Genomic DNA, 16,909 nt, shown 5'->3' on the forward strand with positions numbered 1-16,909 from the left:
TAATACTTTTACTTAAGTCACATTTTGATTGTAGGACATTTACCTATAACAAAGTATTCCTACACTCTGGTACTTTTACTTTTAAATAAGTGCAAGATCTTCTCCCACCTCTGTACCTTTTGCTGTATGTAACATCATCTGATGCTTTGTGAATGTATCTGCTCGCTGATTGATTACTCTGGTCTGACCAATGCCGTCAGTTCACAAACATTCGCTTGCAGTTGCTCGAGAAAAGAGACATGTTGGAGGCAGGCAGGGCCTCGGAGCAGTACGTCTAGACGGGGTAACGGACACCCTTACAGAGATGGGCTACTTCGCCCAAAGAGGAAGAAGACGATTTTGAACTGTGTAGCTACAACCTGGGCTCGGTGTGGTGTTTCTGTATGCTCATATGCAAGAGTTATTTAATGTTTAAAATGTGGGAGATGGTGGCGATGCCGAGAGCGAGCTCTCCCTTCCTGTCGTCTATGACAAGATGGCAGCAATGCAGGCGAACTGTGCATGGTATGGATTTATAAATCCATAACATGTTCAGAGAAGCCCTGGATTATATCTATAGTGACTCTATGTGAAGGTAAGTGGAGCAATTATGGCTGTCTATGGTGATATTTGTTTAGCCTAACCTTTGAGACGACAGTCCAAATGTGACGTCATACAAAGTCATAACTTAGCTACAAACTTAGCTATCCAGCTTTTTGCTGTTACGTTAATCTTAAGTAAGTTAGCTAACATTATTTACGTCCGGACTTTGGGTAGCGTTAATTAATATACTAGTGGTGATTGTCTTTTTGTGGTTTTGTTATGCTGAACAGCGGTAGCGATGACGTTGGTGCTAATTATTAACGTGAGTGCTTTGGACACAGTTGTGTTTTTAACACAGTTGTCACGGGGACCTGTAGGTTTTGTTATTCAAATATTGCTTTGATTATTTACGAACTAACTAACATTCTAACGCGATATTCTTCTCTCGTTTGCATACCGTATATGGACAATTTAGACCGAGGGACCTAACTTGTGAGTGCTGTATTACTTCTTTATGTGTTAGCTTTCACCTGGCTTCGCACGTCACCCAGTTGACCTTAGTAAAACATAGCAAGACAATGTTATCACTAATCAAAGCTCAGAAAAGTCTTTGTTTTTTTAGCACGAAATTACACTTGCTGGATTTTACTTGGTCTAAATGTGTACAATATTTCCTGTTACTAACCGCATATTAAACTGTAAGCGCGATTTTATGTCATATGTAATGGACCTCAGTGGCTCTTATACGTGTATCGTGAGACTGCGTACTGAATTTAGTTAGCTACTTATCTCGCAAGCCTATTTTAAGTTGTGCTTGTTGATTTTGTTTAGTATTTTGGTTCTGGATCTGCGTAGTACCCGTTAATAAAGACATAGTTGTGTTAGCGCACCACAACTTGCATTCTTTGACCAACATAGCTAAGACAAAATAGTCCCTTTCCATGTACTGCCAACTCACCCTAGCCAGCTGTGCATATATTGATATAAACAAACAACGAAAGAGAATAGGTTTTACAATGCAACATTGCAGTGAATGTCATGTTAATCATGCTAAACTATTTGTTTATTTATTACCACAATTAAAGTGATGGTTTCGTGTTAAAGGAGAGGTTTAGTTTATTATTGAGCTCCCTTTTTATGTACGTTTGGACATCAGCCCCACCACCACCTACCAGCAAATCGAAAGTACCCTTGTGTAGACATTGTTTGAGCTCTCAGCCCTGATGTGACAGGTGCCATCATGTTTTTTTACATGGTGAAACTAGAAAGAGAAAATCAAGACTTGTACTTGGACTTAGCAGCTCTACTCAACATTACTTTCCCTTCTACATGTGCGTCAGGTCCTGTATGACAGCATTACTATTTGTTTGTAGCACTGAAACTCAGAAGATAACAGATAGTAGATATTTGTTTTTCCGCCCTATGTTAAGCTGAAACTTTCCACTGGTTCCGCAAATACTGTGGATGTTTAGGTTGGTTTGGCTTATGAAACAGACATGGTTTCTAGTGTTGTCCTAAAAGTATAAATTACGGGCGCTGGCCTTTTTGTATTTTAATTTCTTATTATCGGACCAAGGATCACTGTTGTTTCTACTTGTATTTTCTTTGATTATATTGAACACTACTCTTAAAAGATACAAAAAAGAGGTGTTGTGAATACTTCAAACCTTTTGTCACAGTACAGCTCATCACTTTACTGTTATGTTTGTGTGATGTCCCTTTGCATAAAGAAACCCTGGTCTTCTATGTGTCACATTTTTTAACTTATTAGTAGCAATGCCACCAATGCAAGGTTGTGTTTGCCAGTACATACATGTGTAAACAGTGTTTTCCCTTAAAATAATTGTTATTAGTTGGTGGTGTAGGTTGTTAAGAGGAGTACAGGAGGGGGGTTTGAATGCTGTCATGCCGCATTGATGTGCTTTACTTTGGGCAGCTGGTTATCTATCTATTGCATTGTGGCTAATCTAAAGAGTGATGCCATCCTCAGATGTGAGTACATATATAGAGCAATGAACAAAAAAAGAATAATTGAGAGGTTTTGGGGAGAGCACCATGACTGACTAAAGTTTTCAGTGACTTGCATGAGTAACACAAGTGTTGGGTGGACATCCAATTTCCCAAGAAATAAACATCTGTTCCAGCACACGGTGCATAATTACCTTTATGCGTCCAGCGGTCTGGTCAGAGCTCTGGATTTTAATGACACAGTTGATGCTTTTGTCTGGAAACTGGTGAGGAAAAAAATGCCTGGTTTATGGCTCTCTCTGCTGCTGTATTCTTGGTTGGGTTAATGATAGGTGTAACAGTTTGAGCCGCTCTATGATATAGGGTTTGAGAAATAATATAAGTTCTTGTTTGGTGGTCTTGTAGTTCAGTATGTGAGACGTGGTGACAGTTGTAAATATGTGCTTGATAGACTGGTGGCTTTTAATGCAAAATCAATTACTTGAAACCTAACTCGCTTAAGCCATCTGAAATTCTAGTAGCTTTATTATTTTTCATGACAGAAAGCAAGGCTGACCAGTTTCAGTGGGAATGAGGCATCAGTCTTCCTATCCAGAGCCCCTTGAGTTGCAAATATGATTGATCTTTTAAAAAAAGTAAAAATTGGTACTCTTATGTCCCAGCAGCATTGACTGTTCCTTCAGTATACCAGTATATTGCCTCTATTAGGGTTGCAAAGGGGCGGAACATTTCCGGTATATTTCCAGCAAGTTTCCGGTAAATTTCCAAGGGAAGTTAAGCTGGGGAATTTTTGGAAATGTTCCATATTGGAAACTTTCCATGGGAATAATGGGAATTAATGGGAATTAATGCAATGGCATGAACAGATATATAAATAGTTAGGCTAGCTAAACAACTGGAATGATCTTCAAAACATCTTGCAGGAGGCAGATAAAAACAGCATCACATTTGGGGTAGCTAGCATCTTTATAAGAGTGCCTCATAGATGGTAAATGAAGTGATGCTAGCTATGGCTTATTTAGCATCTAAGTTATCAGCTAGCTATCTACTAGATGAATGCATCTGTATGTGATATTTACAAACCTTACTTCACTTTGTGTAGTCCACAGGCTCAAATGTGTGGCTTCAATACTCTTGTGCTTTGGGCTCAAAAGTGTGTCTTCTAGAAATCATATGTGCATGTGATGGAGGAATGCACAGTGCCTGTAGTGGGTGTGGTCTCAATAGCCATGCAGTAAGCAATGTGCTATGCGCATGTGACTGAGGAATAGCATGGATATACTTGAATGGCATCTGTTTGTTTTAGTCAAGAGTATTCTAAAATATACTTTCCCCAACTATATTTAAGTTCCCTATGAAGAGCCAACCTTCCCATGGAAAGTTTCCATCTTTGAAATTCCCAGAATTTTGCCACCCTAGCCTCTATACAGTCGCTAACCCAACAAGGAGAATGCTTCTAAATGATAGTCATACGTTCACAGTGGAAATACCATGTGGTCACATGCTTGAGAAAATAGAGGGCCTTCTTTTAATCTAATGAGCACAGAAGATCATGTTCACGAGACGCAGGCAAAGCACCGCAGTGTGAACTGAGGTTGTTGGACTGTGAGTTAGGGCAGCAGCCCCTGCATGACAAGGATAGCAACAACAAGGTGTTCAGTTAAAGCATTCTGAAATCTATGTTTAAAAACATCTAAAGTCTCAAATCTAAAAGTGATGTATGAAGATACAGTTTACAGGCCAATGTCTTTTTCTAGATGTCATAAAACACTTTGGTTCTGCTTCCCTGTATATAACACAAATGGCTGTTTACATTGTATTTAGATTACCAAAAAATTAACATACATTTAGTCAATTTTTCAGAAGCCTATATATTGACCAAGATTAATGCTGCTAGTCAGCTATAGAACAAACAACCAAAATGGCTTTGAAGTGCGCTGATGATGAATTAATTTCATATGTCATCGCCCACAATAGTCTGATTCTCTTTTTCAAATCTGACATGAATAAAATGCTTTCACTCTCTTACACACATTACCGTTTGCAGACTCAAATAAAGGAAGAATAAATACATTAGCATGTGTGACAACAGTGCTGGGTGCACAATGTTGCTTGTTCTTTATTTGAAAGGTTAATGGTTACGTTTAAGCAATTAAAACAATTTGGGGAAAAAAGATGTTTGCTAACGAGTCAAACCTTGATGAACTGGACTAGGCCTCTGCGTTTTGGACAACCAAGCCATATAACAGAATGTATGAAGCTAGATGATGTTCACCCAAGCTGGTCTCACAATCATTTTGACTTTGACAAAAGTGTGAATGCCCAATGCGTAAACGCTGTATCATAAGTCCAAGCTGCACTGATCACAGCAACACTGTATAACGTTTAGCCGTGAAGTGGAACCACATGGCTATGAATAGTTTATACCGCTCCTAATTGTCTTGCAAAAAGGGTTTTATGTATAAAACACTGCTCCAGTTTTGGGTTCTATTGCCTCTTACCTATTTTAACTGAGGGAAAGAACCTTTTGGGATAAGTGGTGAGAGTGAGGTGTGTTATTCGACCACTTCTATTTTAAACAAATGTTTTTTATTTTAATACGACACAGCATTCAACTGAACCTTTGCTTCACCAGACAACTTTACAAAGTAAGGATAAGATCTGGTTTTCAGGTGGTTTAATGTTTACATGAGGGTCAGATCCTTGATACATATTGAGGTGAGAAAATATGGAGTGGAAAGATAGCTTTGTCTTTTGTTTACTTCTACAACATCATCATGACTATAGATATAGTAGAATATTTGAAGTGCAGGCTTCCGCTCTCTAGGGACTCTGGCACCAGACAGATTGCTCTCCATCTCCAGACCAGACAATTAACAACCCGTTTTCCCCAGGCACCGAGACCAAACTCAGAGTAAATGAAGTATTTCATGTCAAGTCATGAAACATTTGTGGAGGCGCCATCAAAAATACTTTGCTGTGGCTCTGCAAAATTGATTTATTTTTTACCCAAATGTTTTATTTCATTCAGGAAATTCCCAAGTAAGACCCACAGTGGCTAACTGGCTATAATAAATAATAGAGGCAGGGTTCTTAAATTACAGGCAACACACGACAAACGTAGGCGCGTTAGCAACTGCCCAAACAACAATTAACAGATCCCAGTGTACACATCGGAAGAGGTCGGGTGCTGTCTCTATTAAGGTCTTACAAATGAAAACAGGCAACATATTCACTTCCACACCTACTTGTAATTTAAAGTGTCCAATTTATCCAACATGCAGGACTGTGGAAAAACATGAACATACAGAAAGATCATTCAAACTTTTCCCTGAAAAGCCCCAGCTATCATTACACGAATTAAAACCTGTTAATATAAATGAAGTGAACACTATTCCAGATCATTATAGCTGTCTAGGTTATAAAATGTAAACGTTTGTGTCACTGTGGTGGGCTTCCAGACAGCCACGACAGTCATTTGTAGCTGTGCTAGTGTGGCCAATTTTAATTTCCCCTTGGAAAATATCCAATCTGGTTAATTTACAACCAAAGTGTTTGCCCTTTTGGGCCCTGTTTGAGAAAATGTTTCGACAAAAGAAGATTGTAAACGGTGTCAGCAAACAGTAATGGGAGGTGTTTTTGTTTAAAGAGCTAACAGGGGAATAGGTTGACCTTATCTTGCTGCTCAGAATAGAGTCAAAGGGGTGGCTCGCAGCGGTAGTGTTATCACGGCACAAGTGTGTTTTCCATCAGTGGTATTTATTTTAGGCGACTCTACGGGGCACGAACAACCCAAATCTGGGACTGTCTCTCTTTTGTCCTTTTACCTTTAGACTTCTAAAAACTGATCTCTTTTGATTGACCTGTGGACATATGGCATTATTATTTACAAGGGTACTAGCAGGACTATATTATTCAAACAAAGCCCTCTCATTGGATCTTTATATGTAGGAAAACATGGTTCTGTATGTTACTGTTGATTTCAAAACTGGAGCCCTTGGGACAAGCTGCTAATATATATATTGCTGAATTTCCCTGGAATAAAGGTATCTTATAGGCTCAGGTGTGGTTCAGAGTAAGAGTCTAACTAAGCCACTGAGCCAGTTCTGAATATGGATTTGGATCTGGAAACTTGTTCTTTTACCAAATTGCTAGTTTTCTGTAACACATAATTGAGTTTCTGAATATTTTAGTAAAATCACCATTACACCTTGCTGAAGAATTTTGAAACTCAATAGGCTATTCCTTGAGCATGAAGTGCTTTATCCTCCCTGAACACACATGATAGGACAAGAGGGAAAAATAAACCCTGTTTTTAATAATTGGACACGTGGGCCTGATGATGCTATGTGACATTTTCTCTTTCTTTCTATCCCTCATCCTGTCTCCTTCTCTAGTGGTTGCCTAGAGACCTGCAGTAGGATGCATGGAAATTGCAGAAAAAGGTCAGGCAAACCTTGGAGAAGTTAGTCATAAACTGTGTGGAGGTGTTAGTGGGATTACAGTGGATTGGGCAGAATGGTGAAGCTGTTTTTAAACTTCCCACTACAACAGGTTATCTTGTTCTGATCCTCGTGATGTTTGCAGTTGGGGTGACAGATGTTTATGAGGGCACTGTTGGTTCTGATGTCATCAGGTAGGAGTAATTCAAAAACACAATGGGATTGGAAGTGTCTGTCAGTTGTTTTGGACACATTGTTACCTAAACTCACCGTTGTCCTTAAGACAATAAAGACAGGAAAACACTGCAGCAGTTTTCTCATGAGCAGTTTCCCTTTCACACATGACACACTCAGCAGGGATTGTCGGTCACACTGGAAGATCTCTGTTTGGTTCAGACGAGGGATGGCACATGACGACAATTACATAGCAGTCATTTAGCTGGCTTGTAATTTGGTCAACCAAATTTGATGCTGCTCCTTGAATTTGCCTAACCCTTGAATGTTTGTTTTCTCATGTTTTTTGCGTCTTATATTAAAAAGTTCATCCATAGCCCACTCACCCAATGCTCCGGGGTTTACAGTGATTCACTTTGTTCCTTTCCTATGGTTTGTTTGAAATGAAGCCATGTTATTTTTACACTCTAAAATGGTTGTTTGAGAATCTAATCAGTATCTTTATTCTCTTTCTCCGCAGGTATGGCCTCACAAGTCTTGGTCTACCCACCACACATTTATCAAACCCAGACAAGTGCCTTTAGCAGTGTGAAGAAACTTAAAGTTGAGCCCAATAGTTGTGTTTACCATGAGAGGGCACACCCGTGGACTTATCTGAACAGCAGAACCCTTGGCATTGTGCACCCAACCAAACAAGCCCACTCGTTTGTGAACCGAGACTTGGCAGGGGGCGTGAAAGTGCGTGGACGACAAGAGTACCCGATTCAGACGGTGGTGGTGCGCGGTGTCCAGAGACAACAGCCTTGTAAAAGAGGAGGAGGAGGACAAGGCCCAGCTGCGGCCCGGCAGCGACAGGACGCAGGGGTTGTCCCCTCGCAGGGCAAGGAGCAGCAGCAGCAGCAGACAGATACAGCAAGTGGGGGCAGCAGTGGAGCAACAGGGGCAGGAGGAGGGGGAAGGGGAGAGGGCTGCAGTGGAGGACGTGAGGGAGGTGGAGAGGAGGAGGGTGACAGAGAAGAGAACTGTGGAGGTTTGAACTCAGCCGACAGCTCTCAGCGATGTGGGCTGAAACGTAAAAGCGAGGAGCTGGATAACCGAAGGAGCACCATGCAGATTGTGGAGGAACTGTCAATGTTGCCTGCCATGATGCAAACGACGAATGTGGGAAACGCAACCATGACTGCGCCTGCGACCGTGGGGGCTGGAGGCGGCCCCTCCAAACAGGGTGTAGGTGCAGCAGGAGGGACGGGAGGAGGGGACGGGGACTACCAGGTGGTGCAGCATGAAGTCCTCTGTTCCATGAAGAATACTTATGAAGTGCTGGATTTTTTGGGACGTGGCACATTTGGCCAGGTTGTAAAGTGCTGGAAGAGGGGCACGGGGGAAGTGGTGGCGGTGAAGATCCTGAAGAACCACCCTTCATATGCACGGCAAGGTCAAATCGAAGTGGGAATCCTTGCTCGTCTGAGTGGGGAGAATGCGGACGAGCACAACCTGGTGCGGGCCTTCGAATGTTTCCAGCACCGCAGCCACACCTGCCTGGTGTTCGAAATGCTGGAGCAGAACCTGTACGACTTCCTGAAGCAGAATAAGTTCAGCCCGCTGCCCCTGAAAGTGATCAGACCTGTGCTACAGCAGGTAGCTACAGCTCTGAAGAAGCTAAAGAGCATGGGTCTGATTCATGCAGACCTGAAGCCGGAGAACATAATGCTGGTGGACCCAGTGAGGCAGCCCTACAGGGTGAAGGTGATCGACTTCGGCTCTGCCAGTCATGTGTCCAAGGCAGTGTGCTCCACGTACCTCCAGTCTCGGTACTATAGGTGAGTACAACAAGAATTTTTTAACAGAGCAAGTCAGAGTTGATATTCAAACATCAGGCTCTTTTGGTTTCCAGAACGCCATAGTCGGGTTAAAAATGTCCTTCCTCTATCAAAACAAGGAAACGTCTCCCATACTGCACAACATCCTGTCTATTTAAGAGCGACATACCACAGACTTTGAGAAAATGTGACCCTGAAGAGTTTACTAGCAGACTCCCTGTTAATGTTCACAATGCCTGGGAAAGAAAGCTTTGCTGAGCAATTCTTTAAAACTATAAGGAAAAAAAACTAGTTTAATTGATTTCTGGACATTTGTGGTGTTATTTACATTCAGGGCAAAGAGGTTTAACCTTAGGAGGGAAAAGGGATCGCAGAGATTATGTGATGCTAGAAAAAGAATAGATATACCAGGTACATGTGAAGAATGTTAATACATCTACAGTTAAATGAAGTTGGAAAAGAGAGAGAGAGACATTAAAGAGTGCTATTGCAAACATAAGTGTGCTGTCACAGGGTATGACAGCGCAGTAGTCCCTTACGGTAGGAGGAGGTTTGTGTTACTGGGGTTGGATGTGCACTAGGAAAACGGGCAGGACAAATTACCTTTGGCATTATGTTCGAAGTGCTTTTGGTTTGATTAGAACAGCATGCCTGAAAGGGTTTCATCTGTTAGGTAAGACGTTCGCTTTGTATGTTTCCTGTTTTGCATACGGACCCTAAAATTGTATAAGCAATTTGTCACAAATGGCCTCATCAGATAACATCCAGTAATTTACATGAGTTTCTGTGCAGAGCTTTACATAGTTAATCTTAGCTGCTTATAGTGGCAGCACTAATGGTTGGTCAATGATTTAAATTTCTAACTTTGGCAGCTGGTGTACACTTTGACTAGCCTTCATTAGAAGTAGTGATTTAATCATTACACCTTGCTTGGACCTTTCCTAATGCACACGGAGTGAACTGGGACGGTCAATATTTGCCCAGGGTTAGGACTAGTGCTCTCCCAAAGCTGCGAGGATGCAGTGAACATGCAAAGCGTGTTACATTTAGCCCATGAAAAAGGGGCATATTCAAACACATAACACCCTGTTTACTCCAGCTGTATTTCAGTCTTCCTTTTTATGTAACAAGTATGCTTCCTTTTTAACCGACGCACCTGTTTACACTGGCCCTGTAAAGTCTCATGCTTCATTTGCGCCAGTCTATAGAATCTATTTGCCTCCGTTTGCACATATGCACATGCAAATAGATTATTATATACTATGACCTCTGTTATATAATATAGGGTCATTATTTGCATTGCTGTGTGCATACACCTGTATTTGCTTGGGCCAGACATATGTAATGCTAAATATCTGTGAGCCTCCACAGCTGGTGCGAAATACAAATGGAAAACAAAACAACTTGTTCAAATAATGCAATGCTTAAACAATAATATACTATATGACATCTGTTTCTAAGGTTTCTAACAAGATAGAGCAGCTGGTTTAAGTTAACCGCACTGAAGTAAAAAAAACCTGGTTGGATTCCCACTTATTGTAGGTCAATACTAGCAGCCAACATTAACCATTAATGGAAAGCGGCCCCTGTTCTCTTTCTACCATGACGGCATCCTATAATAGGTAAGATGTTGACTAGGCAGCAGCTTGATCCTGTGGAGTGATTTCATGTAGTTTGTGGTTTAACTCCAACTGAACAATTTGCTCATCCACTCTCTCCAAGTGTTTGTACCATGCTTTGCCCCATGGCAAGCTCCTCCACCTCAAGTCGATATCTAATTTCAATGAGTTGTGATCTCGTAGTCAAGTGAAAGACAACTTTACATAACTTCAGGCCTTACTAAATCAACGGATGTTCGTAAAGAGAGATCTAGGTTTAGACATTTAATGAACTCATAATAAACATTTTGCAGATCAAAAACCTTAAGGAGTCCATATGGAAACAGTCAAAATGTAGTCGATACTTCTCTGCAGTTTGCTAAGCATATATTGACCTCTTCTGTAACTTTATAACACACTGTCCCTGTTCTCAGCAAAAATAAATCAGGAATGTCTCCTGGTCACAGTTTCTTACAGATTGACACGGTCTGGCAAGACTATCTGAACGCTACTCAGATGGCGAGATTAAGCCATTGGATGTTGTGGTACAGGTTGTGCTTTTTCGTCTTAAGTCTTTGGTTTCAGAAACTCTGAAGAAGCGAGTAGGATTTATGAGTCACTTTCAGATAAGTCTTAGCTGTTTTCAGTGAAAAGGCATTTACATGGCATTTGAATAATTCTCACTGCATGCACACTGAGCCAGTGAAGCAGCGTGCTCTGCAGGGAATAGAAATACTGTCCATGAAAATTCATGCAAATCGATGATTTGATGCCCATCTCTATTTGCATTTACCATAGCTTTCCACACTGACCAAAGTAAGGAAACAATGTTTTGGCCTATTTCTCGGCTATAGTTTTATGGTTTCAGTTGAAAAATACTTGTGAAACCTTATTTTTGCATTCTCTTTTCACAGTTCACAATCAATTCATCAGTCTTGTGAATATTTTAGGCAGATAGTCAAAATAGATCTGCACTTTGCTGTACAGTTGCCAGGGAGGAAGTGAAAAGAGTAGCTGCTTCTACTGTGTTTGTCTGTTCTGTCAACTTTGGTGGCCAGCACTTCTTTAACAGATGTTTCACAGTGATGTATTTTGATTCTCAGAGGGAAGAGGGTTTGATAAACAACTGATTCATGTTGCAACATCTTTTTGACAAAAATAAAAAACAAGAAACCTTCCATATTATAACCATCCCTTCACGTGTTAGGGGTCTTTCGCATTTACATCCAGCTTTGTTTATACCAAAGCGCATAAATATAGAAAATATGAATTCACTGGTTATATCGTACAATAATACTTGTCATAGGTTTGAGCAAAGGGCTAGTTTCATTCTATTCGTTATGGACTTTAGTATGTACTGTAACATCTGAATATTTTCTATTTCTTTCTCATTTAATTCTCTTTTTAGGAAAAATGTGTTAATAACAAAACACTCATAGATGGAAAATGCTTTGTAAAAATGTTCCCTCTGTGTTTTATATCCCCCACAGAAAGGAGTATGCTAAGCATACTGTGAGGGAACAGCGTTGCCGAGGCTAAGAGTGAAGGGTTGCCTAAAATAGCTCCTGGGATGCCGGCCAGTGGGCTTTGACTTCTATAGATGGTGAAGCACATAGGCAGCCAGAATGAAATGGGGACAGCTTGAAATACTAGAGAGCTCTCACTTACTCACTCAAGGTCAACCATATCTAACGTCAGCTGTTTTGATTTTCATATGTCCATTTGTGTTGTGTTTTGAAATGTGCCCAGCAATAAATATTTGTCCATTAATTTAAAGTGGCTGGTGGATACCGTAAATCTATCACCCACTCTAAGCAATACGTTTGACAGCTACATCTGCCGCTTCCACAATTTACAAGCATTTGCCCAGATGCAGCTCGTAATTTGCCACCCTGATATGCACAGTCAGCTTAGGTTTTATTGAATTGGCTGTTTAATAAAGTTTTGAGATAAAAATGAACCAAATAATTACAAACGATTAAATAATCCTGTCAGATTTGGAAAAATGAAGCATGGTTGTAAATTATTCTGGATCTGCAAATACTGCGCCCTGTGACTTTTTAATTGTATCGCATATTTAGATTTGTATTACATTGAACATGCAGTAGCAACCATCAGTTATTTGTTCCTCCTATGCAACAATTCAGCATAGACATAATGGAAAGGTTCCTCTATGTAAACCACAACCTGTAGTTCATTCTCAGATTTGGCCTAGTGGATTCACTTTTCCCTTCAAATTAAATCTGACATTATAACAGTATGAGCCAGTTTTACCCCAGACCATCTTCAGAACATGTGTTGTGTGTTGGGGACCTTGTTTGAACTGAACTTCTGTGGGTTAGTGGGTAATGAGTGTTTCTAAGTGTTTATATGTTCTCAGTAGTTTGCCAAAGGAGCTGGCAATGTGTTATTTATCAAGAACCTAAATTATGCATCCAGGTTAGTTGGTGTGTTTTGCAACATTGTGTGTTTCATTCAAAAGATCCTTTAGTTTTCAGTGATGCTGTCTCAGATCAGTATCTTTTGAACACTTTTTGAACTTCCTGTTCGATCTGTGACGAAACCAACTCCCTTAAGGCTTACAAGAATAACTCCAACTCGCGTTCACAGGCTAAAGGCTTATTCCTGATCATTCCATCTAAATCACGTGCTGACATACGAGGCTTCAAATGTCTTTGCTGTAGTTCTCCACGTTGTTTTAATACATTGGTAAAAACAACATGAACTGTTACCGCTTCTAAGAAATCATTTTAGTGAACACTTGATTTTAGTCTTTGCCTTTTTTGTTATGGTACAAATATTGTTTAAATACTCCTTCAGATTTGATGATAATACCACAGTGGGCAGAAGCAGTTTAACATAATGTACTGTGTGATCCTACTGCTTCACAATAAGTGCTAGCAGTCCTGGAATGGAAGCAACAGAAAGCCTTGTCCTTGTTGGCCTTTCATAAATTAATAGCTTTGAGGTGTAATGTCCACGGAGTTCTTTTTGGACTTCACCTTGAAAATTGCATCCTTCATGACTAAGGCCATTCAGTTGACAACATCACGCACAAATGTGAGATGTCAAGGCTGTACACTGCTGATACCATCCTCCTTTAGCCATGCGTTTTACTAAATGAATGCTTGAGAACCAAACAGTTGATTTACTAAGCTGTAAGTTGTCTGCTTGTTTGGTTTTATATCTTTGGAATCATTTTTCCTTTCCTAAAATAACAGAACACGTCAAAGAAGCTGGAACTGCTACCTTTAAATAAATTAAAGGACATTGGTCAAGGAATTTCAATATAGGTGTTCTAGAAAGAAGAAATGTTTTAATCAGTGTTTTTTTTAGAATTGCTCCTTGTATTATTTAATCACACTCAGTATAAGTTTCTTGTTATATTGTCCAAAATAACTGGGGAAACAAAGTATCCCTTTCTCACTTACTCTACGACAGTACATTGAATGTTTAACATCTGTAAAACATCTCTAAAGCCTTGTATCCTTAATCTAAGGTCTGGGCAGATCAGAGTGCAAGTGCTAGCTACGGCTTTGCTGCACTGCCTGTGTGTTCCACTGAATAATGCAGAGTGCCCTGGCAGTGTGTGGAATTACAGTTCCTGGAAGAGACCTGCGGTAACGCTCCATTCTTCCATCATGGAGTCACTATAAGTTTGTCTTTGTGGCTGAGCCCAAATTAGTGAGTATATTTGAACAAGCCTGCGTGAGAATGCAAAAAGTATAGTTCCTTGACCGTGTGTGTCTATTTGTTCCAAACATTCGCAATGGCACAGTGGGTCACAGTAAAGCCGCACACAGAATACACGTCATGTAAATCGATGCATGTTATGTAGAGCCAAAGTTCACAGGCGCAAATTCTTCCTGGAAACCTTTAGCTGTACACTATTAACAACATATGCCGAGTTTAGCACAGGCAGATCGGCATGTGAGTCAGACTCAAATGAAACACCACAATTGGAAGACCGGTGACCTACAAAGGCAATGAAGAGAGAGTTTCTATAAGAAAAGAGCATCAGCGGTGCCGGGCAGATGTAGAGGATGTGAATGCAAACACATCCAACATGCTAATGCACATTCCACGGCATCGTCCAGATGTACCGATCACTGGATTATAAATGTTTGGTTCTAAACTGTTTTAAAATAACCAACGGGTAACTAATGATGAACACAAAGGACTTTGTCTGTCTTTGACACTACCGCCTTGTCAATTAAAAAAAACAAAAACAAAATCCTGCTGAATGAACGGTGACTAAACTGAGGTGTGAACTGATTTTTGAGTTCCTTTTAAATCTCTCAATTAACAATGACCCCCTCCTTTGTCTAGTCACCCTTATTTTCAGTTCTTTTTGTGAGCTGGTTGGATGCCACTTTACACTTGGATCCTCCCTGTGAGGATGGAATATGGAGGATCAGAGATCTATTTCTGGAGTGTAAGATAATGGGCATGAATAAGAAATAGACGTGGGGGTAATTTCTCTGTTCTGCCATGGCCCTTTTAGCAAGAATAAAACTAGTTTCTCCACTCCTTTGTGTTCGTCTTTCAGGAAAAAACAAAGAAGATGTATGATTGAAGAAAAAAACATACTGACTGTTTGGGAAATATGCTTGTTTCAGTAAATCTGTACAGCATGGAGAGATACATTTTACTCTTATGTAAGCCTGTTACTGTTGTTCAATGGAGACCAAAAACACAAGAACTGTGCAGAACTACATACAATTAGAATGAGTCAAAGTTACATTTAATTTATAATTATAGAAGACATATAAATGCAGCCTTGGCTAAGCAAAGATTTATGTGCCTAGATTTTAAAAATATTTAGGATCGAGGACTTCACTAATTTTCAATGTTTACAAAAGCAATGCTGTTCGACCTTTTGCCGAAAAATGTAGTACACATGTACAGCGTGTGTTTTGGAATCTCGCCATGCATCATGTTGGTGTACCATAACACTGGCTTGTGCCTCAGCCTCTTTGTGTATCAGCGACAGAGAAACTAAATGGGAGGAAAAGAAGAGATGGATGGATGAAGGGAAGCAGCTGTTTGAGGTGGAGGAGCAAGCAGTTGAACTTGTTGACCGGGGGAAACAATTTATTCCATTGGCCAGAGCCTATCCACAAAGGAGCAGTAATACATGGTGGAAGCTTGAGGCTGTGAGAAATAGTATCAGAATGTACCATAGCTTTGGTCTGTTTGGGTTTTATTTTGCTTGCTGGAAATCACACCTGCAGTGTGGGCGGGTATTATTTGGCACAGTGGTGTGCCCATGCGGGGCCTGCTGTTACTGCTGCACTCAGCATTCTGCATTAGGATTTGTTTGTCCTGGTTTCCATTAAAGACAAGCCAATGCAGAGTTGGTTATTCTCAGTAAGGCATGTTCTGTAATGACCTTACCAAAACTAAATGTTACATATCGCACCACATCACCCTCAATCTGTTAAATATCATCCATTTATCAGATTATGTTAACCATGCTCAACTTAATGAGCATCTTTTAAATTGTGTGCAATAGGCCTACAGAAGTTGAAAGGCTCAAACTTTAAAAGTGAGCCGTGAAACAAGGAACGTTTTGAAAATTGCGTCCCAGAAAGCTCTTTGAAGATGTGTCTTTTTCCTCTCTGCTGCCTCTGGATGTGTTTTGCACAGATAACACACGAGGCTCTATGGAAACCTTTGAACACCGTGATACTGTAGACAACTCTTGTCTCACTCATAGTCCTTCATTTCCAACCTTTGAACAGTGAAGCCGTATCAAACAGACCTTTTTGAGTTGTGGCTGAGAAAAATGTGCAGCTTTTATAGAAAGATATACTTGCAGCACAATATCGCATTAGAAACCAATGCACTGCATTAATCAGATGGTAGATGTATTGATATTGTGTTGAAAATAAATAAAAAATGGATAGAGAATTCCGAATAAGCATGGTGATAAGCAGGTGTTTTTAAATGATTATTGATTCGGATGTATCACTTGCTATAGCTTTCTCTACATAATGTGGAAGTGTTCAAAATAAAGTTGGATTTGGATGAATAAATGCCTTTTTGGCACTGCATTTTTCTCTCTTAACCTCCATTATGTTATTTCAAAAGTGTTACATGGAGGTGGGGAGGGCGGAAGAAAAGAATATAAGTAATTGTAATACATGTTCGTTTCCTCTTGCACGTGGCAGGCCTCTGCTTCTGTCGCATTCGGTGGCCCCTCAACTTGTCCTTCATATACTTGCAATGGAAAGTACATTTGGTTTCACAGGAGGGCGGTGAGGCTTGATTAGGACGTGAAACCATAGCAACATCGACTCGCCTACCCCAAACCAAAGAAAAGGAGACCTGCTGTTTACTGCTTGGCTTTATTTATTTCACTCTTTTTTTATGTGGTTCACTG

At 40.4% G+C, this 16,909-nt stretch overlaps 1 protein-coding gene across 2 annotated transcripts in view; it reads left to right on the forward strand.

Moving 5' to 3' along the window:
• Positions 1–225: 225 nt before the first annotated feature.
• Positions 226–16,909, forward strand: part of hipk3b (homeodomain interacting protein kinase 3b) — a 36,586-nt gene continuing 19,902 nt past the window's right edge. For both annotated transcript variants that reach the window (XM_063882669.1, XM_063882670.1), the window contains exons 1-2: positions 226–574; positions 7,627–8,926. In XM_063882669.1, coding sequence (XP_063738739.1) covers positions 502–574; positions 7,627–8,926 — 1,373 coding nt within the window. In that variant the 5' untranslated portion in view covers positions 226–501. The remainder of the gene's footprint in view (positions 575–7,626; positions 8,927–16,909) is intronic.

This window comes from Eleginops maclovinus, chromosome 4 (assembly GCF_036324505.1).
Source record: "Eleginops maclovinus isolate JMC-PN-2008 ecotype Puerto Natales chromosome 4, JC_Emac_rtc_rv5, whole genome shotgun sequence".
In the NCBI taxonomy this organism is placed as follows: domain Eukaryota; kingdom Metazoa; phylum Chordata; class Actinopteri; order Perciformes; family Eleginopidae; genus Eleginops; species Eleginops maclovinus.